The sequence below is a fragment of the Macadamia integrifolia genome, chromosome 10 (genome assembly GCF_013358625.1).
Source record: "Macadamia integrifolia cultivar HAES 741 chromosome 10, SCU_Mint_v3, whole genome shotgun sequence".
NCBI lineage: Eukaryota > Viridiplantae > Streptophyta > Magnoliopsida > Proteales > Proteaceae > Macadamia > Macadamia integrifolia.
This window is the reverse complement of record NC_056566.1, coordinates 20,660,051-20,684,562: the sequence shown is the minus strand read 5'-3', so window position 1 is coordinate 20,684,562 and position 24,512 is coordinate 20,660,051. Positions and strand designations below refer to the sequence as shown.

General features: G+C 37.3%; 3 protein-coding genes across 4 annotated transcripts; 1 reads left to right on the top strand and 2 right to left on the bottom strand.

Annotated features, from left to right (window-relative positions):
- Positions 1-151: 151 nt before the first annotated feature.
- On the bottom strand, positions 152-3,264 carry LOC122092035 (GDP-mannose 3,5-epimerase 2). The gene is made up of 7 exons (XM_042662327.1): positions 3,107-3,264; positions 1,924-2,334; positions 1,609-1,702; positions 1,392-1,521; positions 1,169-1,301; positions 645-852; positions 152-545 (listed from the first exon to the last, which is right to left on the bottom strand). The coding sequence occupies exons 2-7, from the start codon at positions 2,331-2,333 to the stop codon at positions 390-392; spliced, it is 1,131 nt and encodes a 376-aa protein (XP_042518261.1). The 5' UTR covers position 2,334; positions 3,107-3,264; the 3' UTR covers positions 152-389.
- Positions 3,265-8,605: 5,341 nt separating this feature from the next.
- Positions 8,606-13,355, bottom strand: LOC122092031 (probable serine/threonine-protein kinase PBL3). Of its 2 annotated transcripts, none has more exons than XM_042662321.1 (7): positions 13,038-13,355; positions 11,853-12,032; positions 11,382-11,728; positions 11,160-11,295; positions 10,064-10,200; positions 9,816-9,939; positions 8,606-9,412 (listed from the first exon to the last, which is right to left on the bottom strand). In XM_042662321.1, exons 1-7 carry the CDS (start codon positions 13,111-13,113, stop codon positions 8,958-8,960), a joined length of 1,455 nt encoding a protein of 484 aa, XP_042518255.1. In that variant the 5' UTR covers positions 13,114-13,355; the 3' UTR covers positions 8,606-8,957. The 2 variants fall into 2 exon arrangements, with proteins under 2 accessions (XP_042518255.1, XP_042518256.1); XM_042662322.1 differs by having other exon boundaries at positions 11,382-11,722; positions 13,038-13,354.
- A 3,029-nt stretch (positions 13,356-16,384) lies between these two features.
- Positions 16,385-24,211, top strand: LOC122092032 (armadillo repeat-containing protein LFR). The gene is made up of 8 exons (XM_042662323.1): positions 16,385-16,637; positions 17,339-17,508; positions 17,736-17,878; positions 18,002-18,258; positions 22,954-23,059; positions 23,137-23,275; positions 23,418-23,545; positions 23,692-24,211. Exons 1-8 carry the CDS (start codon positions 16,457-16,459, stop codon positions 23,951-23,953), a joined length of 1,386 nt encoding a protein of 461 aa, XP_042518257.1. The 5' UTR covers positions 16,385-16,456; the 3' UTR covers positions 23,954-24,211.
- Positions 24,212-24,512: the final 301 nt, after the last annotated feature.

Sequence of the window (24,512 nt, the reverse complement as noted above, 5' to 3'; positions counted from 1 at the left end):
CAGTGTATATGCTCAATTGCGATGGAAGGTCCTCGGACAATTCAGGGCCATGAAGGCATGGATAGAGAATCTAACAAGGAACTAGAGTTCAGATTTTCTGCTAGCACAATAGGAAGAGAAACAAGTGAATAAAAAGTTGGCATACAAAGAGTAACAGCAATAGACTTTCATCCTTGAGCATTAAAAGGAAATATATACTCGTAGGATAATACACCATCCTACTACAGAGGACCAATATACAGGGAATAAAAATATATCCCTTCCATAAATAACATATAATAACAACAGGAATCAACATACTGGCCTGCATCTTCCGATACCCAAAGTGTCATCTGGTACTGACCCTAAGACTAAGAGAACCAGGGACGACTACTTGGTTCCACCACCCCTCATTCTTTACCATCAGCTGCACGAAGCGAACCCAGCTGAACAGGTGCTTGTGTTCCAACCACTTTAGATGAACCATAAAGTGACAGGTCGACTCCTTGAACCTTCTCTTTCTCAATTTGTTCCTTGATCCAAAAGTAAGTAACTCGTAACCCATCCTAATACATCAGGCAATTTCCAAGATCAGTGTCTCACCAATTGGTTAAAAGAAAGTAAAATTGACCAAATTAGACAGGCTGATGTCTATCTGTATTTACCTTCAATTTCATCGTAGGAGCCCAACCAAGCTTCTCCTTAATCAGAGTGTTGTCAGAATTGCGACCTCGCACACCCTCTGGGCCTGGAATGTGATGAATGGGGAGCTTCTTGTTCTCAAAGCTAAGCACAATTTCAGCCATCTCATTCATGCTAACCATCTCATCACTTCCAATGTTGACTGGTTCCCGGAAGTCAGACTTCGTCAATCTGAAAAATAATACAAAAAGAAACCAATCGGATAAGCATGCATTATTCGGCACAAAAGTAAAATAGGTAACCCTAGGAGTCAAGATTGAATATTCAATTTAACGTTTTCAAGCTACAAGATTCTGTGCTAGATTCATTCAATTTATTTCTTCACAATTTTTTTAATAGAAGACAACCCATGAACCAATGCTTACAGCACTAAGCTCCATCAAACTAATAATAGGTTTTAAACGCAGCACAACTATACAAATAATATAACAAAACTACAAGGAGAATGTAGTGAGCTAGATACTTATGGAAGATTTATGGCCATTACCTTAGAACACCTTCCACACATTCATCAATAAAAGTGAAAGATCGTGTCTGAAGACCATCTCCCCACATCTCAAACTTATCAGTGGCAGTAAGTGTCTTTCTACAGAAAGCAGCAGGTGCCTTCTCCCTCCCACCTATATGCAGTAAGAGCATCATATGTTAACAGAAGCAAAAGAAACAACATAATGCAGACGTCCCTGGGATTACCACTAGTTAGAGCTTACCTTTCCATGTTCCAAAGGGGCCATAAATGTTGTGGAAACGTCCAATCCGACACTCGATTCCAAAATCCTTGGTGTAGTGCTTGCACAGCTCCTCCGATGCTAACTTCTCTAATCCATAAGCATCTTGAGGCTACAACATTAGAAGAGTAAAACCCTATAAATAATGTCACTGAATGGAAATTAATAACAATAGATCCAACAGTTAAAGATGGCAAACCTCTGCAGGCCACGCGTCAGACTCCTTCAAGCTCACATTAGTGTCCAACTGCTTAAATTCAGGGTATATGCAAGCACTGGAGGCATAGAAGAACCTGCAAACCATAATAATCAATTAAATTTACAAATTTACACAACGTATAAGATAGTAGCATTAACTGGGGAACACGTGAAACATGACAATTTCTAGAGAAAGGTATGTGAATACACAAGCATTAGCCCAACATTGGTTGAAACAGATCATAGATTTCAGAACCCAATTCCCTAATCAGATGAAACTAAAACTAGATAAGGACAAATTTGCAGCAAGATAAACCTTTTAACTCCATTGATTCTCGAGGCCTCAAGCATGTTGAAACTGATCATTGTGTTGTTGTACATGATTACAGAGTGGTTGGACTGTATAAATCCCATCCCTCCCATATCAGCAGCAAGGTTAAAGACATGGTCCACCCCACTTGTGACCTTCAAACAGTTATCCATTACCCGGAGATCAACTAGGTGGAACTCATGACAAAACATGTCTTCAGTCATGTGTTCATTCTTCTTCCAATCAGAAGCAATGATATAATGTCCTTCACTCTTCAACCTTCTGGCAATGTGAGAAGCAATAAAACCACCAGCTCCGGTAATGGAAATTCGAAGCTTCTCCGACGGCCAGTATGGTTCCCTCTCCAGATTCTCATAAGTGTAAGCGCCATAATTTGTCCCGTCGGTGCTCCCCATTCTGCAGCATTCGAAGTAATTCAAAGGGGAAAAAAATCAGAGTCAAAATCAACAAATTCAATGAGATATACAATTAAAAGACTACAGCAACCAAAAATCAAAACCCAGTTCCATACTGTGAGCACCCCATCCACCAAGATTTAAAAACGCAAATAAGAACACAATCGACCCCAATTGACAGTTAAATCGGGCACTACCAACGCATGTGAACAAGAAAAAATGAACACCGAAAAGAAATCCTGCCCATTGATTTCTAAACCAGATCCCAACAAGAAACCATTAACAAATACTATCAATACCCGAACCAAAAAATAAAAAAAAAAAGGGAACATTTTGAAAAACCAAATGAAGATAAAATAATCCCAGCCGGTAATGAAATTTTAAAGCATGCCCACGAGTTCATAATCATCTTTCCTTTCACAAAGCAAAATAGAGAGTCCATTTAGCAAAAGAGTTACTAGGGAAGAGATATTACGTTCTAAAACCTAGTGAGAAAACCATCAAATGGACTCACCAGATGAAACGCAAGGCTAAAAAATAAATTAAGGTCGAAGAAGAAACAGGGCATCCATGGAGCTGGCTCTACAGCCATCAAACAAACAAACAGAACTGAACCCACTAATATTAACACTTCAAAACCAAATCTTTGGGCCGCAAAAGAAACCGCAAGCCAAGTAGAGAGAACTCCAAAACAAAACAAAACAAAAATCGCAAAAGTAAAGCAACCAAAGTGCAACTCAAATGAGACCAGAAGAAACGGCAGTTCCTTTTACCTCCAAAACCCTGAATTCAAGCCTCAGTCTCAGCTTTCAAACGAAATCGGGAAATGAGAGACGAAGAAGAAGAAGAAGTGTTATCGCTCGGAGAGAGTCGAAGAGTCCTCCTATAAATAGAGCTCTAAGAAGGACCTGTAGCCCCATATACTATCCAGTTGGCCATTTTGCAGTTTTTTTTTTTTTTTTTTTTTTTTTAATACTCTGATTTTATTTACTTACTAAATATGCCACTAACTACATTTAGGAATAATGGTTTCTATGGAAAGTGTGGCTAAGAGGTGAAAAGATCACCATTGACTTGCCCCAAGTCAACATAATGCTGCAATGGTGTAATGAGCATCGACAGTTGAGAGTATCTTAGGCCACACCCTAAGGGCCTTCCAGCCACGGATGCTCATTACACCGGTGCAATGGCTACAAAGGTTGTGGAAGCCCTTCCCTCATGAAATTCAAAATGATCACTCTCATGATACTTTCATCAGCACTCTTATTGGTGCCCATGCACACACAAGGGCCCGCATTTTCCCTTAATTTTATGGATAAAAGAATGCTTCCTAGTCACACAACCCTAAGCCAATGCTAAGCGATAATGTGGGACACTCATGGACATAAACAAGAGATAGATTTTTGGGTTTTAAAAAGATGAAGGTGACATTTCACCACCCTCTGTATCAAGACCCAAGAACAAAACGAAAGAGCATTCATTTTCCCTTTATTTACGTGCTAATAATCCACAAAAATGGTTTTCTTATTATCACTCATTATTATCTCTTTTCAATAACAAATTTTGGACCATTGGTGAGCATAGCTAAAAGCCTGAAATTCATAAACTAATCTTTGATTTGAATTACATCCAAGTGCCTTTTTTGCCCTTGTGGGATTAATGCCTATTTTTAGCACAAGGACCTTGGTCACTATAATTCCATATTGTTGGGTGAACGGAAATTTTAAAAATTTTATTTAATGTGAAAGTATAGTACATAATCAGGTTAAAATTACGAATTAAATTTTCAATTAAATTCTAAAATTTCACACTAGTTTACTAAATAAAATGCAGCCAATTCTACTTTAATATTCATCTTCATTTTTCTTCTATCTTTCCTTCCCCGCCCTTTATTTGTTTTTATAGTAGATTCCCACTTTTATGTATTTGAGTATTGGAGTGTGACATTTTTATTTTTTAAGAACCGTTATGAATCTAAGAATTGAGAGTTATCTAACCGCATCATGAACCATACAATTAGAGATAAAATTCATCTATAAAAAAATGAAACTACCTAGATTCTTTCACCAAAGAAAAAGGTAGAGAATTGCCCAAATTCTCCCTCATTTGTAGCAAATATTTGCCAAAAAAAAGTTACAGAATAGTGAAAAATGTCAATTTTTATTGTGTTCAAAATCATAGCAACGATCTACAATTATCCATGGGCTAAGGGTTTTGTGCATGATCGTGCACTAAACTATTAAATGAATAATTGAGTATGATCATATATGATAAATAATCTTTCATTCCGTCCACCAGTCATGGATGTGCACAACACTTCTTCCCTTATCTAAAATTGGAAAGTAGAATTCCTACCCAAAAAAATTAAAAAGTAGAATAAAGTTATTATTTTAGGATTATATAACAAATTATGGTAAGGTGTAATGCCGTAATGGGGTGTAGTGAAAATTTTACCAACAAGTAAATGGCAATTTTGTAAAACAACGGTAATAGTGAGAGGGTTGAATTGAATTATGTGTCCACATGTCGGACAGATGGGGTAAAATGGGAATATTCCATGAAAGTTGGGAACAACCGGCCCACATCTGCACATCCCACATGGAAATAATGCATTTGCATATGCTTATGCTCCTTTTGTCTTTAGGGCCTACCCGAGACTCGATGTGAAAGATAATCTCTCCCTCTCTCTCTTGCCATAAAAAGTCTACGATGACTATCACTCTATCAGTATCATTATTCACATGCATTGATGATGTCATGATGGAATAAAGTTTATTTGGCGACATTCATGAAAAGGATCTTTGTTTGGTGACCCATCAGCCCATCATGATCTACCAAAATTTCAACATGTGTTTCATTATCCCATAATTTCATCCAATCAGTAGACTCGTGGGTTAAGAAATTCTTTATTCGTGGGTGAAGGAAACTTAATCTGCATAGCTAACATGTTTTTTACATATCCAGAATTAGGGCCCTCAAATTCCCCCCCCCCTTTTTTTTTGGGTGGAAGGGCCCTCAAATTACTTACGTAAGGTTACAGTCATGCAAGTGAGGGAAATATTTTTGGGGTTTTTCTTCCCTAATATATGTTTTAAGTGTGGAGAGATAGTGCATTGGCATACATGGTCATTGCATAGAAGTGTGTATGGTTGAGTCTGGGTTTGAAATTTGATGTGTGATCAATTCATAACATTATCTAAATATTTATATGATTTTAAGTTGCCACATCATTTTTCAAGCTACGGAAATTTTGGTGTTGGTGTAGAGAGAATGTTAATAATATGTTATTTTTTGCATAAATAGTTGATCTTATTGTACAATTATATTTCTTAACTTTCAATGAAACGTACCATATAATAAAAAAGATAATCTTATAACCAAAATGGTGAACTAAGAAATTGTAACCTTACTTTTTAACTATTTTAAGATAATAAAAAAAGATTGAGTTTCCTTGCACCTACGGTGAATGGGAATCCATTCATTGCGGGGTGTCCAAGCCGCTCAAGGGGTGAAGTAGAGGGCTAGCATGCGAGTCTCTTCTATTAGAGATGCATGCGGTAAATTCACTGTGTGACTAAAGCAAACTTTGTCCATAAAAAAAAGTTTTTCTATCCATGAAAGACGGTTCATCCACCATCCAAGAGTTAACAAACCCCTAAAGAGTTTTAGTACCTTCCCAAAAATAATGACATCAAATATTTATTTAGCCGCTTATAATAATTTTCAGTATATTTCAAAGAAGATTTAATATTACAAATGACTCCCTAGCTAAGAAGGTGTTATTGATGACAAATATGATATCAAATATTTTGGGATTATCAGTGGTTAACTTAATGATTTTGTTTTTCACGCACAGTCCTGACATGGTATTGTGTATATCACATACTGATATCTGAAACAAAGCTTTCTTGGTGGGGGCATAGGAGCCACACCCAAACACATGCGCCCCTAGGACACACAAAAAACACTTGCCCTTAAAAATATAAAGGATATGGTTATATAAACCGTTGGGTAGGGACATAAGGTACACTAACACTTACTTATCTTTCTCCTCCTTATATGAAATGACCTCGTTGCCTTCCTATGATGGATATTGTTTTGTAACAATCCATTCATTCACTCCCCTTTGTCACTTGCTCAAAGAACCCTCTCCCATTATTGAGTGATTCCCATCAAATATATGATATAAGAAGGTAAAAAGATACCTTATTGTATGCAATTTCACTTGCTGTACTCTGGCCTCATATTGTACTTGCATTCATCATTATAACAGACCCAGATCATCTCCGACGACTGATGCTCCAACGAGTGTCAAATGATCCGGATCCAAGGGTTGGGATGGCTTGGTCACGTATCCCAACACTTGGGGATGTGCGCCCAAACAATCCCAGCTCTTGGATGGATCGTTGGACGCTCATTGGTGGTGTTGGAGACGATCTTTTCTCCATTATAACATCTCCCACACCAAGCTAATAAGCATACACCGGGAAGAAGTGCTTCGTGATTCGTATATAAAGAGACTCAAGTTGTTAAGGAGGAAAGAGTCTCAGGAATGAGAGAACGTTGAAAGGGCATGTACATTGGCAGTGTGTACATCATTTTCCCTGTATATAATGAAGGGGAAACATGCATGCCTGATGCTTATATACAATTAGATCACTTGTATCATACTGCAACCATGATCCAGTTTGCTTACACCTCTAATGCCAAGTTTTAAAAACACATAATCAAGCATAAGATTGGCCTCCACCAGTTTCGATTTGAATCAGATTCGAATCCATGGAAACCCTAAAAAAATGGATCAAGATGAAGGAACAAAGATTTTCAAATAGAATGTTCCTCTGGAACTAACAAGCATAAGAAGTGGAAGTAGCCATGTATGGTAAGTGGAGAGAGAAAGAGATCACTGCCTACAAAGCACGCTACAGAGTACAAAACCCAGATCCCTCCATGGCTTGGGGTGTCGAACTGCACAATTTGCAGAAAAAATTAAGAATGGACAAGGCAGAATTAGCAGCTCTAGATCCAAATTTGGATATCTAATCAATAATAAGGTTGGGTCTCAGCCCATGTTTGTAAGTTCAAGCTCATTTGCTGGATAACTCAGACCACTATCTATAGGGATCAAATACCAGCTTACCATGCAAGATTAGCTTCAAACAAGTTAATTATCAAAGGTAAGTTCTTAGATTAAGGCATTAACCCTAAAATCTTCCTCGTGGTGAATCAAATGGGGTTAAAATTTTGTTGACAAATAGACTTGAAGATCACCTGTTCACATGTCAAGTTTCAGCCCAAACAAAGGTCTGTCAGTGGGCAAATGAGTTTTGAAAGATCCAAGGCTATATAGGCGGCCAGCTCCACAGCTAGCAATAGAGAAATCCTAAAGAAATCTACATCTCATTATCTTAGGGCACTCCCTTTCAGTGGTGCATTTCATCAGCTACTATAGCTTTAAATAAAGTAAAATGGCAGCTAAGGATCTTGCAGCAACCACTGGAACAAGGATTACTTGGATTGAGTTTGAGGGTTGACAAAGGCTGGGGAAAAGACTAAAATGGATCAAAACAGGTAAGATTATGTTGGATTTGAACCAAAATGTGATTTGAGGGGGAGACCAAACATGTTAGCTGCTGTAATCATCCTTTCTGAGACTCTATGAAGCAACAGCCAGTCCCAACACTGGCTGTTCAATGGACCTTGTACTCTTCCTTTCTGACCCTCATCGCAGGGACAGTTACTCAGTTAGATACTTGAGATATTGTGATCAGTTAGATACTTAAAGATATTATGCAAACAATGCAATACAACAGCCTCTCCAGCAAAACAGGGGGGTAAGGCTGCGTATATTTGCCCCTCCCAAACCCTGCAATAGCTGGAGCCTTGTGCACTGAGTTACTCTTTACATTCAGATGATCTTGTCAAGCCAGTCACACTCCTTTGATGCCATGTATGCCACCCATGACCCACACAAACAGCTGACATGGTTATAGAGTAGTCAATTATAAACAAATGAAGAGCCATTGTACCTGTAGTACCTAGTTCTCTCCATATACTATGTCTATGAAGAGAAATGAAAGAAAGAATATTTGTGTAAAGAATGTTATTGTGGTGTGTGCATGTTTATCGCATACTCCAATATGGGGACCAAACACATTAAGGTGGACAGCCGGTTTTCATGGGAAGAGGACAAGTTAACACATGATTAGCAAAGTGCTTGGCTGAATATAATATGAATGAAAAAACTACCATTTTCTTGGAAGCAACCATGGTTAAGCTAATCAACAGCATAACTATAGTATTTAATTGCAAATAAACAAAAATAATCACATGGATTGAAAAAGAGCACCATGTACAAGGCAAGGTTCCATCTATCAAGACCTCACTTTATCAAAAGCTGAGCAAATCATTGAGAAAACTAGCAAACAAGGTGGGAAAATGTAATTTACATCAACTACCAGACTGGATGGAAAAATCTACTGCCCTAGCGTACACAAGGGAACTCAATGTTCCATCTTTCAAGACTTCACTTTATCAAAAACTGAGAAAATTATTTCAGTGAACTAGCAAGGTGGGTAAATGAAATTTACATCAAATACCAGAGTGGATGGAAATATCTACTGCCTAGCGTACACATTGGGATTGCCGGGGGGATGGCAGCGGAGAACCACCGGGTGGCAGATTGCGAGGCAAATGATGGTATCTTAATGGCGATCTGTGGATAGGATTGGAGGCCACTTGCTTTTCAAATTGAGAGTGTTGGGCAGTACTCTTTGAGGCTTGAATTTTTTCCAGTAAAGCTAAAACCTCAGCCATACGTGGTCTGGCTTTAGCACCATAGCTTAGGCACTGTAAAGCAAGGGTGGCAGCCATGAAGGCTCCTTTCTGGGAATACTGCCCTTCCAACTTAGTGTCCATAATACGGAATAATTTGCGTTTGTCACCCAAATATGGCTTGGCCCAGTCCACCAGATTTTGTTCTACACCAACTTTTGTTTTATCAACAGCACGACGGCCAGTCAACAATTCCAACAATACAACTCCAAAGCTGTAAACATCACTCTTTGCAGACAGCCGACCTGTTTACCATTGGGAACATTAGTAGGATATAAGAGATGATCCAAGTGTAACTACGTTTCAAAACAGACAAGCGCACCACATGAAAACATCACGTTTTTTGTCCAATTTACAGTTATCATCTTGTTTTACACAATAAGAGATAGTAATGCTATGAAATAAAAAAGAATCATGAAGAGAAAGAGAAGACAATACTATTTAAGTAGGAAAAATTAGGCAGAATCAGTCAAATCAGCAAGAAAGGGCCAGCAGAAAGGAAGAAGAAAAGCTTTTTTTAACTGGCCAAGCATTCTCAGTTTTCAAAAATAAAAATAAGAATCAAGATAGATAGCTTGCAGATAAATTAAAGAATAAAAGTAAAGCAAGCAAATAATACAAATCCTGGATAGGCGAGAATGGATGGACCTGTAGCAATATATTCAGGTGCAGCATAGCCATGAGTACCCATGACTTGAGTGGAGACATGAGTCCTATCACCAGTAGGGCCTGCTTTGGCCAAGCCAAAATCAGAAAGTTTTGCATTGAACTCCTGCATAAGTAAAAGCATGACAAATTGTTGGAACATGTAAGTAGATAATGTTCACAGCAAGGTCTGTGCTATGGTATATTCATCAAAAGGGGAAAAAAATATGCTACTCTTTTGATCAGCATACTGCATCTAGCAGAATATTAGAAGCCTTGAAATCCCTGTATATGACTTGCGATTCAGCATCATGCAAGAAAGAGAGACCTCTAGCAGCGCCTATGGCCACTTTGATCCTTATTTCCCAAGATAATGGCTGGGTCCCTCCTACAAAACAATAGATCGCTTGGAAATTAATGACAAAATTGTTACTCTTTGCTTTGCAATAACCGAAAGAAAAGCACATGATCTTTTCAAGTCCATTTATGTCTTTTTCAGAAGTTTCATCATGCTACAATAGCAGTCTCAAGTAGTGATAATAATAGTAGTTCTAACGCATTGTAGTTCAATGAAATTAACTACAACTGTGGTCATTGTACTACCAGGCACAAAGCCAGATTGAAGAAGGTGGATGCATCTAGTTGGCATCTGGTACTCAAAAACCATTAGTAAAACCTTTCAAATATTTCAGGAAATGATCAAAACTATCCACTAAAACCAGAGTGTGGATTCCATAAGACGAGTTATAAGACCTGGCTTTAATGTTGCTGAAAGTTGTGGTGAAGATGCTGAGATGGATGGGTGGCTAAAATAGGAACAACAGAATTAAAAATGAATGAATTCAAGATATTTAAGAGTTGCACTAATCAGTGACAACTAAAAATGTTAACCACTATGATCAGGCCATGCCTAACAAAGGCCAACAATTGCATGCAAGTTGAAGGAATTGAAAAAACAGGGGGAAAGGTAGTGGTTAGAAATGTGGCCCTAATTAGATTAGGCAGAAATGAACTTGTGTATCCTACTCCAAGTAGTTAGGAACTTGATAAGGTTTGGTTGAGTTGAGTTCTTGGACTGCATCATAGCCTATTAGACTGTTTGCTAAGAATAATATCACATGACATCCAAGCAGGAAGATGCCATTCAATGCACTTCACCTCATATAATCCCAAACCTCACTAAGATTGTAATTCAATCACTCCAGATAAAATGTTCCTTCCTGAAATGATCATAATGGGCTATGGAAAATTTCATTGGAACAATTTCCAGTGGCGCATCACTAGGACTCACTGAATGATGAGACTCATATGTGGAAGCAGCAGAAACTGTTCAATACACAGACTTACTTCTAAATAGATGATTCTCCAAACTGCCTTTTGGCATGAACTCATAGACCAACAGCCGATTCTCCCCATCCAAGCAATAACCAAAAAGTTTAACCAAATTTGGATGATGAAGTTGGCCAAGATAGTTAACTTCTGTCTGCAATCAATCAGCATTGGCAATCAGCGAAGCAGTGAGATTAAAGGAAGAGACAGAAAAATAGTGAAGCTGATGAATAAACCTACCAACCACTCCTTGTGGCCTTGGAAACCTTCTGGCTTAAGCTTCTTGACAGCAACAACCATTCCAGATCCAGGCTTTGCAGCAGAAAGGGTGTGCTCATCAAGCCATCCTTTGAATACATAACCAAATCCTCCCTCTCCAAGAAGGCTGTCTGGGCGGAAGTTTCTAGTGGCATTCTTTAGCTCACTAAAAGAGAAGGCTTTCAAATATGGCGACGACAATATCTCACCTTCAGACCTAGGCATAGGAAGCCTCCCAGTGGTGCTTTTTTCACTGTAAGATGGAACTGGAAGACTAGAAACTGCTGAAGTCGGTTTAGTTTTGCTGCTAACTTCTGAGGCCCCTGAAGCTTGAAGGGAAAAGCAGAATCATTATTGTCATCCATTGAACAGAAGACAATTTTCAACAGCAGAAGAGAAGAGAAACAATTAAGCTGCACTTCACCTAGGACCCTTTTCAGAGTGTTTTCTCACCTTCAGAATTAGGCATAGGAAGCCTTCCAGTGATTCTATTTTCATCGTAAGATGGAACTTCCAGACTAGAAACTGCTGGAGTTGACTTAGTTTTGCTGGTAACTTTTGAGGCTCCTGAAGCTTGAAGGAAAAAGCAGAAAACTGCTGAAGTTGAGCAGGGAACTTTTGAGGTCCTTAAAGCTTGAAGGGAAAAGCAGAATCATTATTGTATCCAATGAACAGAAGTAAACAATTTCCAACAGCAGAAGAGAAACAATTCTTTCAAATGAAAGCTGCAATTCAACTAGGTCCCTTCTCATAAGTGTTTTCTCTTAAGTTAATTTTAGAAAAACAATTCATGAATATGTCAACGAATTCCCATGGCTAAATAATATATTGAGATATCTTGAACCCATTTACAAAGGGAATGATTGTTCAAACTGGAGGTTCAGCTGTTCAGTGCAGAGACCAAACATTAAAACCTAGCACATGGTAAACAGAAATAAAATATGCAAGGACTGTTTTGTAAACTTCAAATTATGAGGCCTACATTCAAACTCCTGCCTGAGTTCATATTCAAGGAGTCAAAACCCCACAATCCAAGGCTGCAAAAATACCCATTTTACTTGGTCCATTTAAAAAATCAATAGAAAGCCCCTGAGAAAGCATAAACAGAGATGAGACCAGAACGAAAGCCAAAAATAGAAAATTTGCTTTCAACTTGAAATTAAAAGAACCGAAAAAAGAGGGAGAGAGAGAGAGAGAGAGAGAGAGAGAGAGAGAGAGAGAGAGAGAGAGAGAGAGAGAGAGAGAGAGAGAGAGAGAAGAACAATCATCAGAAGCATAATTTTACTATTTTTGGCACAACCAATCTGCACCCACCTGACACTGAAAATTCAGGCAAAGAAATTCCAGAAGCTAAACAATCCATTCAGAATCAATGGTTCTACAGGAACAAAGGCATGTAAAAAAAGACTCATATAAAAATTTCCTTCAGAAAAAAAAAAAAAAAAAAAAAAAAAAAAAAAAACCCAGAACCGAGCTCTTAATTTGTTCCCATTTTGAGGGGTAAGCAGAAGAGAACTCAAAATTGAAAACAACCCAGAGTGGAACATGATATTTCAGAGCTGAACTATCATAATGAGAAACAAAAACAGCTTAATCACAATGAAAAAAAAAAAAAAAACCAGATTTGAGAAACCTTACCAGAAGCAGTCTGAGTGCTGTGAGCGTTGCCTATCCTGGCAGGAGCATCCAAGCAGGTACCCATATGGTTCCCCATATGGATTATGGATGCTCTAAACCAAAAGGAAGCACAGTACTCTCCAGAGTGAGAGATGATCAAAAACCCATCACCGTATTCATACCACTAAAGAAGACAAATCTCAATAGTGGTGATGAGTCGGAAGAAGGGATTGAATGAATCTTTTTACAGAGACAAAGGAAGAAGATGTAGTAGAAAATCTGGAAAGGCCGGAAAGATGAAAGCCAATTGGAAGCTTTGCCACCACCGTAGCGTAGAAACAACAAACTTGTGGGGCGTCTTTCGATGCCCGTTAGTGCTTTTTGTGGACATCGAATTTACCGTTACACCCTTTCTAACGGTTGTCTATTAATTGAAGAGAACCTCCTTTTTGGCGTTTTTTGTTGTCTGAAGCATATAATTAGTCAAAAGCGCGGACAACTGAGTTTCACCTGTCTAATCCTATCAGCTTGTTGGGAAGAGAGGCGCAAATAAGGGTGTCCATTGGTTGGATTTCAATATTCAGTTTAATTTTGATTTGGTACAAGAGAGTGTCAGTGTAAATCAAAATCGAATTGTTGGTTGGAAAAAGTTTATTGAATGGTCAACTAATCGCATTTATATAGGGCATGGTCATGTCCGAAAGAATGATTTGATTAAATTGAAAAAGCTAAAAGGATTAGGGTCATGCGTAAGTTAATCATAAGAGAGGTGAAAAAAGACATTCATAGCCTTAGCCTTCTATCATTATGTATGACTTCGAATAATTGGAATACTAGGATCCATGTAGCTGATATCATTTGATTGCGATAAGATTTTGTTGTTGTCTATAACAATATAATAGTATGATAAAATCTAATACCAACATCAAACTAACAATTGAATTGTGATACTAAATTTCATAACTGAACTTATTCGATTTGATTTGACTTATTTGGTCTGGTTTCAGTTTTCAAATTTTCAATTTGACACCTTAGGATCAAGCCCTAGGCCTTGGTCTCAATTTCGAGTTATCCCACCCCATTTCTAGAGATGGTTGTTACTCCCACAGACCACAGTACCACACCACTCCTTGGATCCCACCTTCCAATCCGGGCCACTTCTTGGATGCCCACCTAGAGGCCTATGGGTTATGGTTAAAAAAATAAAAAAATAAAAAGCTTATCCTCCAACATTTTTCCCTTATCCCATAGGAGAAAGGGCCAAGAAAAACAAATGAAAACCCTACATTTTCTCTTGCCCCACAAAAGAAAGGGCTAAAAAAGAAAACAGGTGGAAACCAACATATGGAAACCCTCCATTTTCTGTTACCCCATGAAAGAAGGGCCAAAAAAGGAAAAAATGTAAATCAACAAATGGTAACCCTCGTTGTCTCTTACCCCTCAAAAGGAGGGTCCGAAAAAACGAACAAATAGAAGCCCTTCAAATTCGTGAAAAGGGCAGTCATCACAAGTATATTTCCGGTACAAATATAAAATTAATCAAAACCAGAGCTCAAACAACGACTCGCTAAAACTAAGGGTGTTAAATGGTTTGGTTTTGGTGTATACGATGTGGTTCCATTCAGTTCATATTTATTTGGCTGAAACTAAAATCGTAATATTTTACTAAATGGTTGCACTGTCTGAAACCGCAACCTTTTAGCAAATGGTTTCTGTTTCACAGTTTTTAAACAATGTCGATTTCACAGTTTTAAACAGTTTTGATCACGGTTTATTCTATATGATTTTTTAACAGTTAGCAATCGGTTTACTATTTTATTCGCATACTTACTAAAATTTGCTTTTGTTGATAAATGCTTCAATTTTGTATCAAATTAAATGAGGCATTGAACAAGCAAGGATTTAACTATATAACTATATACTAGGAGTAAATTATTGAATAGATTGTTGGACAATTTCTATGGTCCTTAATTCTTATCTAAATTAAACCATTATGTTTTGTTAAGACAATCAAATATTTAATCATTAAACTGGTTAATCGGATCGATTTTGATGGTTTAAACGATTCAATATTCATAGTGTCAATTCGATTTGAAACCAACTGATTAAATGGTTAAAATCAACCCAACCCATTTAACTAATCGGTTTTAAACTTGAAACCAAAACCAAACCATTAACAATAAATGGTTTGTGATTTCAGCATAAATAGTTTGATTTGATTTCGATTTCAAATTCACATCCTTAGTTAAACCCTATATCAGAGAGAGAGAGAGAGAGAGAGAGAGAGAGAGAGAGAGAGAGAGAGAGAGAGAGTATATGAATGTAGGTCATTAGTTGGTGTTTGAAAATTATTACTCTTGGCTTTGATAATTTCTGTTTCTAGCAATGACAATTGAAAATTTGATTTTTCAAGTTGCATCGATGGAAATTTGCTTGCCCAGAGTTAATAATAATAATAATAATAATAATAAAAAAAAAAAGAAGAAAGAAAGAAAGAAAGAAAGAAGTAGATGGTGGTTTAGGATTTTATTGTCCATTCAAGGAATGTTGATGGAATTAGTGCTATACCGCTATTTGATAACATTTTAGATGAATTAATTGGAGTTTTTTTTGTTTTGTCTTTTTTTTTTTTCCAGTTAATATGATACAATAGGGAATGAATGAATGACCATGGGAGGTGTTTCCCCTCTTGATGGATTATAAATTTTTTTTGCAATAGAGAAAGGTTAAAATTAAAGAGAAAGAACAGATGTTTTCTATTATAGCATATCATGTAGCTCAATGGGTTAGAATGAAAAATATTAAGTACAGGATGTATGATACATTAAGTTGAGAGGATTAATGACAAGAGTTTTTAAAATCGATGAATTGAATTAGGAATTGGTCAATTCACTTTGGAATTGACAATAAGCGATTCGAGTTAAATCACACCAATTCGGTCTGATTATGTCTAGTTCTGATCGATTTAGAGGTCAATTCCAAGTTTTAAAACCTTGATTTTTATCGAATTCTTTATTTCATGGAGTCATAGACCTCGTGGCGGCAAGTGATGGGAGAGCAGCTCCAAGCCTTTTGGCGATCTCTCACGGTGTCACTAACACCAAAACCAAATCAAATCAAACCAAACCAATTTCAAATGAGTAAACCAAATTGAATACAAACCGCTATTTGAAACCGGATACTTTTTAGGTTTCGATTCGAAATTAGAACCGGATAGAATTCGGTCCAATTTCGCATTTATGCCTTGTTCATCGTAAACTGAATCGGCGCCCGCCCATTGGTTTGGGATTTGGAGCAGGAGATGCCAATATATGCAAGCAGCGTGTAGATCCCTTCCCTAGTTTTATTTTAGAAAGATCGCAACGAAGTTCTCTTCCTTGCCGTGAGAGATACAATCATACAAGGGGAGTGTGGTTTTTCAGTCGAGAAGACAGGGAAAAATGCAGAAGAGGGAGCTAGGCAAGGTGGGCGGAGCCACGGGTGGCGGCACCCCTCTGACGGCAAAGCGAGGTCGTCCTTTCGGAAGCAACAACGCCGCTGCTGCCGCCGCCGCCGCAGCTGATTCCGCTGCACCGTCAACTCTTCTGGGTCCATCTCTTCAAGTTCATAGTTCTTTCGCCGGTAAACCTTTTCAAAAGCTACTTCTTTTCTGAAAACCCACTTTTATTTTATCGAAGACCATGTACTGCGGATCTGTTCTGACCGTATTACTCCATAGATTTTGTGGTTGAAGTGCTTGAGTAACCATTCAGCCGAAAAATGGAAGAAAAAAATGGGGAGGAGGTTATTTCTTTAGGTATTATATATGTGTGTGTTAGATGTTTTTAATTGATAAGGTAATTTGGGTGTTGAATGTTTCTCATGAACCCAATTTTGAATTACATTCAATCTGTAATGGGATAGAGATAATTATATATATTTTAATTGAAAAGGTAATTTAGGAAGAAATTAATCGTTTATATCCTTTAATGGGGAGAAATTCGCTGGGAATACTTATTTCTGGCATCAAAAGTTTCACCTATATTGTTAACCATATATCATACACATAGAACATGGAAGATTGAAGATTTCATTCGAGGTGCTTTCCGTGGCAGTTATCTTCTCTGTATATTGGAAAGTTAGGGAAACCATAGTTTTAATTAGTATAATTAACCTCATTTCTCAGTGATTCTGAGTCTTGAACAAGCTGATATCTAAAGGACCTAATCTGTTGCAATATACCAGCATGACTGACTAATGGATTTTCTGCACATAGGATGGCCACCTGATTTGTGCTACTTGTGTGTATGACAACTTTATCATTTGCTTCTCCCTTTTTCCAGACCAAAACAACAAAAGAATAGTTCTGGCTCTTCAAAGTGGACTAAAGAGTGAGCTGACATGGGCATTGAACACTCTCACCTTGCTCTCCTTCAAAGAAAAGGATGATGTACGCAGAGATGCCACCCCTCTGGCCAAAATAGCGGGGTTACTGGATGGCCTTCTTCAAGTTGTGGGTGTCACGAAATCTTGTAGTTTATGAGTTTTTCTTACTATTTCAACTCTACTTTGCATGTTCTTTATTTTCTTACCTCATTGCATTTGTTGTTTGAAAATTATCTTGGAAAAGTTTAGCTAGTATACAGTCAGAAAATTTTAATTTCACCATGTAAGAGTTCTTTTGGGATAAGTGCTCCTTACAATGTCATTAATGGGATACATAATTAATTAATGGAACAGATAGATGATTGGCGTGACATTGCTCTTCCGAAAGAGCTCGTAAAGGGGCCAAGGGTCAGATTGCTGGGTGCAAATTCTGTAGTTTCAGGATTTGGGAATGAATACGAGGCATTGAGTTCAAATGATGCTCTTCCGAACCCTGGGTAATACCAAATATCTTCTATGTTGATTATTAAACCTTATACACAAGGGATTCAGACTGAAACTATTGAACCTAAAGTCATTTCATCCTCTTTCCTTTTCCTTTTTCCCTGGTTTGGTGGCAGCATGGGATCTGGTTCGTCCAGTGCAGAGGGCTCAAGCCAAAAGAACACGATGCGGTCTAGCCCCTCAGAATGGTGGTTTGATGAGGATGGTTTATTTAATCTGGATGAAGAAGGGAGGGCAGAAAAGCAGCAGTGTGCTGTTGCTGCTTCAAATATAATACGGAACTTCTCTTTCATGCCTGATAATGAGGTGATTATGGCCCAGCATCGGCATTGCTTGGAAACAGTTTTCCAGTGCATAGAGGATCACATCACAGGTCGGGATAAGTGCTGGATTTGTGATAAAAAGAGTTACATTATTTGTCAATGTTTAGTTCTTGGACAGCTAAATATTGATTTACCTGGTGTTTTTCTTGTTGAATGCTGAACATTTAGTGGAATCATTAAACTAATTTCTTAGATCCTTGATTGGTATTGAGTTTTCAATACCTTCAACTTGCCAATATAATATGGACTAACGGACCTTGCTGATTTCATAAAGATTGTAGTTGAGTCAATCACTGATTCTATTGAGTTTTATGACGCTTATATCAAAAGGAGTCAATTTGATGGTATTATGATGTTTTCAAACATGAAGTTATGGGATTCTTATCAACATATCCTAAAAGCTAAAGGGCTTGCTTTGTCAGCTGCAGCAAATGGTATGTTTGATTGATTCCTGACCTCAATAACTGCAAAACCTAGGAAGTCAATATTTTATACATGGATGACACTCTTTCCTAGTATTATTGCTGTACCAAGTGTTTCTATAGACTGTTGGGCTGGGTGGTGAAACTTTTTGGGTTGTCTAGGCCAGCATACTAGAACCTAGGGTTTCTGGATCAGAGTTGAATATATTCTCATAGAGTCTCGGACGACAGTTAGAATAGGGCTCAGATATAAAATTTCAAACTAATTAGATAAATAGATCGTCAGATATATCAACTACAATCTAACTGGAAATAGGGGTTAGAACAGGGATTCTTCAAGATAATAAGCAATAAAATGAAGAAAAAGCAAAAAGGAAAAAAAATCACCTTCGGCAGAACCTTGTAATTCACCAAGCAACCATTTGGAATTCTCCCTGATAACCATTGAACCCGCAGCAAGTTTCAGACTTAAAACTAGAAATTTTATTTGCATAAAAACATTTGGGTGGGTTGTGCCCTTACAGCTATTTATAGTCAGTATTAGGACTCAAACAAACTCAAAATCTAACTAGGAATTTCATCTACAACTGAGAATAGCCTCAATTCAACCGACCGCCATCTATAGGGAACTATACTACTCCATCAAGGACTCTTAAAGCATAACAGTGACTTAAAATGAAACTGAAATTTCCCATCTACTTTATGACTTCAACTTGGATTCAATAACAGAAATTAAACAAAATAATGACTGAAAATAAACCCCATGACCCTGTCTAGGAAAACTTCCATCTGGCTATGGAGAGAGACACATTAACCTATCCTCCTGTTCTTGCCCGTGGCTGGATCATCCTCATCCAAAAGTCATCTTGCTCCTAGCAAAAGGTGAATATGCTACCATCACATAGTGGAGGAAAATTTACATGTCAAGATGAAATAGCCATTCAAAGCTTGCACACACAGACATACAGAGCCAACCAATAAGATTCAGGAAACTTAAATCTTATAACCATTCCAAGAGAGAGAAGAAGAAAGGAGAACTCCTGATGTTGAACATAAAATTGACTTACATTATACACTGATACTAGATGTTGAAAACCAAACTCTTTAAAGTAAGAGGTTGGGACATTGAAGTCACGATGGTATGGCTTCATTCTTTTTGGGATTAGATGCACCTTCTGCTACCTTTAAATGTGGAAGATGGAAGATGGGAATATGGGCTCTGAGGTCAACCTGTAGTTGGTAAATTCGTGGAAGGGAAAAATATGGTGCTGGATACATTTGGGTATAATTTGTATTATTGATAACGCATTGGAAATTTCTAAAATATTAATCTTTTCTTAAATATTATTTATGTAAATAATTTCTAAATACATATACATATTAAAAAAAAAAGAGAAACATTACGACAAAAATACAAGAATAATAACCTAAAGTATAAAACCGGCTAGATTTTATATATGTTTGAAAATATGCATTTTGTTCATGGTGTCTAAAAGATATGCATGTTATTTTATTTATTTGCATATAATATGAGGTCTGTTACAGTTTGAGCTAAACCAGCATTGATGGATAGAACTTCTTTTGGGACTCTACCTTGTTTTGTATCTTGGCATCTGGATTATAGCCAATTGTTTTGTTCTTGTTGTGGTATTCTTTGTCTGCACCTTTCCATTTTTCTTCTTTGATAGAATCTGTTATTATACACCCCCCCACCCCCCCAAAAAAAAAAAAAAAAAAAAAGCTAACTATGGTGAATCAAAAAAAGTAGCTCTATTTGCTAAAGTGGCTATAGCAGTTTAGCAATGAAGATCACCTAACTTTGCCATTTATAGCGAAGTGCAGTATTGGTAAAGGCCCTTGTAGGATTGGTGCAGGAAGCATACAATGAAACATCATGAAGAGTTCAAATAAATGACAGCCTTTGAAGTTGGCAATGGTTCAAGAGGATAGATTGTCAGAAGGGCTTATTCCACCCCCCCCAAAAAAAAAAAAAAAAGGTTTAGAAGGGGATGATTGCATATTATATGTCCTAGATTTCACTGGGGCTATGGTGGATCAATGTTTGGATTGGTGAAGGGCTCCGTTAATTGTCTTCTGGTATTGCAGGGAAATATGAAGGGAGCTTTGAGGATTACATAAATCTTCTTCAACTTCTTCATAACTTTTGACTTGGGTACCTCTTTGGAGAATGCAGGAATTTGGAGAGACTGTGCTTATGGATTGTTCATGTTGAAATCAATGACTTCTTATGTAGTGGCCCGACTCAGAATACCATCAGATCAAGACTTTGGGGATCAAATGCCCATGCAGTCAAAGGGTGGAAGTCTTTGCCTATGTTCTTTCTCAGAATAGGGTCTTGAACCTTGAACTGCTAAAAAGAAGGATTTTTATCTGAGCCGGCCAATTTGGATGGGAGGGCAAAGGAACTACACATGTCCTATTTGTGAAATGTGATGTGGCTGATGTGATTTGGCAGTAGTACTTAGGAATATTTGGCAAGGACTTAAAGGAGCTTACAAATATATGAGAGGAGACGGATGCCTGGTTTAGAAATCAAATCCTAGCACAAGTTGATTATAGTAACGCTTCTTCTTCTTCTTTTGTTGTGTGTATACAATTTAAAGCTCCAGCTTACATTGACATGCAATGGAACTTTTAAGACCTTTTTATTCATTTGCATAATTTTTTCATGATTTAAAGATGATTGAGTAATGAAACTTTGGGAATTTTCGAGAGAACTTGAGGAACTTAACTTCCCAGAAATTTCCTGTGAGATACACGTTTATAAGTACGGATTAAGGTTGACTTTGGGAGAAACAATGAGAAAAAAAAATGCATGGTTTAGGGTTCACAACAAGTATGGCTTTGCATAGAGTTGGATGGCGAAACAGGATCCATGTCACCAAACCATTTAGTTGGGATAAGGCTTAGTTGAATTGAGTTTGTTTTTGCATAGTCCGCTTCCACATTGGTGGCTTTCATGTTGTTCTTTGGCTTTTATTTTATTCTTTTATACTACTATATGAAGTTTTTTAAATGATTTCATTATACCGAAACTATCACATTGTAAGTTGGAAGGAAGAGGGGGGGGGGTGGATAAAAAAGCAGAACCAGTTCTACATGCTATTGATTTGTTTTCCTGAGGTATTGATGGCATTGAGGAGCATGAATGTTAGTTGTAATGTTGTTTATCAGTTTTTGTTATAAAGAAAATATGTACTAGAACTGTTATAGTTGATTTCTTGTGTAAAATAATCCGTTGCGTGTAACAGTATATTTCCATTGTTTTCCTAGTGTTCCATGGTTTTCATATTTCTTACTTTCCAAGAATTGCCATGAATTTTAGCAATCAATTCCACTTTCATGGGATTGAAGTTTGAAACCATAGTTGTCACGGCGCCAAGGCGAACCAAGGCGGTGGAGGGTTGTCTAAGCGCTTAGGCGAGAAGGCGCCTGCCTTAAGGCGAACTAGGCGAACAAGTGTTATTTTTTATTTTTTCTATTTTCTAACATTATTTAGTAAGTTATATATACCTTGTATCATAAAAAATCAAGATTAAGCCACATCAAGTCATTAAAAATCAACATTTAGCCACATCAAATCATAAAAAATTAACATTAAGTCATATTAAGTTATAAAAAATCAATATTTAGAGAAATGCTCTTATTTTATAATAAGTTTGACTGGTCAAATGATTTTATTTTTACATGAGACTTTTTGTATTAGTTATAATATAAAACCAGCTTTCTAACAAGTCTAAGATTACTTAAATCTGAGTTGCAATGACAAAGTTATGCTTCAGTCAAACTTATTTTTAAGTGCGCGAATACTGTTAAAATTGTCTGAATGAAAATAATTTTATGAATATCAAAATAAAATATTTTTTTACCGGACTTTTGGTTTTTAGCAATGTTTTAACATGATAGAATTTATAAAATTTTCATAATTGAGAAAAACCCTAGCATTTAAAAGTTGAAAATCGTCCCTATAACCAAAATCCAGTTTTTGTTCTTGGACTGGGGGGTTGACTTTTTTTCCTTTTGGAATTTGATTTTTAAACTATTTTTATTGGATTCAAATAGGGGGTATTTGCTTATTTATGAATAATATCTTAAGTAAATGAAATAAAAAATATTATTTCATTTACTTGAATGATATTTGGCATAAATAAGTGCCGAAACACAAAGCGATATGCAGTGCAACAAGGCGGCTGTTGCCTAGGCCCCAGGCAAACCGCCTGGACGCCAAGGCGTCGCCAAGGCGACGCCTTGACAACTATGTTTGAAACCTTGATGCCTCTAATTAGTTTTCCATTTTACCAGAGGATGAGGAGCTTGTGACAAATGCCCTTGAGACAATAGTAAATTTAGCACCATTGCTTGACCTTCGGATCTTCAGCTCATCAAAGCCATCCTACATCAAAATAAGGTAATAATTTTTACTGTAGCTTGTGATACTCTTACCTTTTGAATTGAAAGTTTGTAATATTTCTTTGACCAAACCAGTGAGAAACGGGCAGTTCAAGCCATCATGGGCATGCTGGGATCATCAGTCAGAGCCTGGCACTGTGCAGCTGCTGAATTGCTTGGTCGCCTGATAATAAATCCAGATAATGAGCCATTCCTTCTTCCTTTTGCTCCACAGGTTTGGATTTATTTAGAGATCATACTTGTTATAAATAACCACATCTGACTCTTTCCCCATCTTTAATTTTGCCTCCATGTCCCCTTTTGCTACAGAAACTTCTGTACTCTAATGCTTGGCAAATATCCAATTGGTGATGCAGATATACAAGCGTTTAGTTGATCTTCTGAGCTTACCAGCAGCAGATGCACAAGCAGCAGCAGTTGGAGCACTTTATAACCTTGCAGAAATCAATATGGACTGCAGGTTGAAGCTTGCAAGTGAGAGATGGTGAGGCTTTCTAAATGTTGTACATTCAGAATACAGTACAATCTATTTCTAAATGTTGTACATTCTGAATACAGTGCAATCTATCTTTTTAAAAGAATGCCCATGTATTATCTCCTGAACCCTCTATGATATTTAACTTCAACCAGGGCGGTTGATAGGCTACTGAAAGTGATCAAGAATCCACATCCTGTACCTGAAGTTTGCCGAAAAGCGGCAATGATACTGGAGAGCCTTGTCTCAGAGCCACAGAACAGGAACCTGCTTTTAGCTTATGAGAATTCCTTTGCTGAGATTGTCTTCACAGATGGCAGGTATTCTGATACTTTTGCCAGGATCTTATATGAGTTGACTTCTCGACCTAACAACAAAATGACTGCAACTCGTGGTGTTTGGGGCATGTCATCATAGTCATTATTTATGCCGATTGGATGCTGGGGATGGTGTTTGTCTAACTAATACATACTGGTTCTGATGAGATGTACAAGCAGGCTTCTGTTTTTGGTTTGTTAACCTTTCTCATTTATTTATCAAAGATAACTGTTCTCATCCAAAGCAGTCTCAATGTGGCTCTGTAGCTTTGCGCACAATACTTTTCCTGGTCCCTCCCAGTTGCTGTTACCTTGCTATTGTATATTTTTGAATTTATGAGATTTCCATTTGTGTCAATCAGTTCACAAGAATTGTAATTGTGTCGGCTTGTATATGGGTCTTGGTTCATACCATCAGTTGCATTGGGTCGGGTCGGACTGTCTTGTCCCAAAATATCAACACTTGAAAGGTTGTGTTTTTTTTTTTAACCGTTTTATCTTCCCCTGTTCAGATACCACCAAAATAGTATCGATCATGTAAATTGAAACCATGGATGAACCCAACTCCAAGTACACCAAATATCATTTGGCAAAAGTAAAAAAAAAAAAGGTCCTTGTCACCAAATTTTATTATTATTTTCACCCTCAAAAAAAAAATC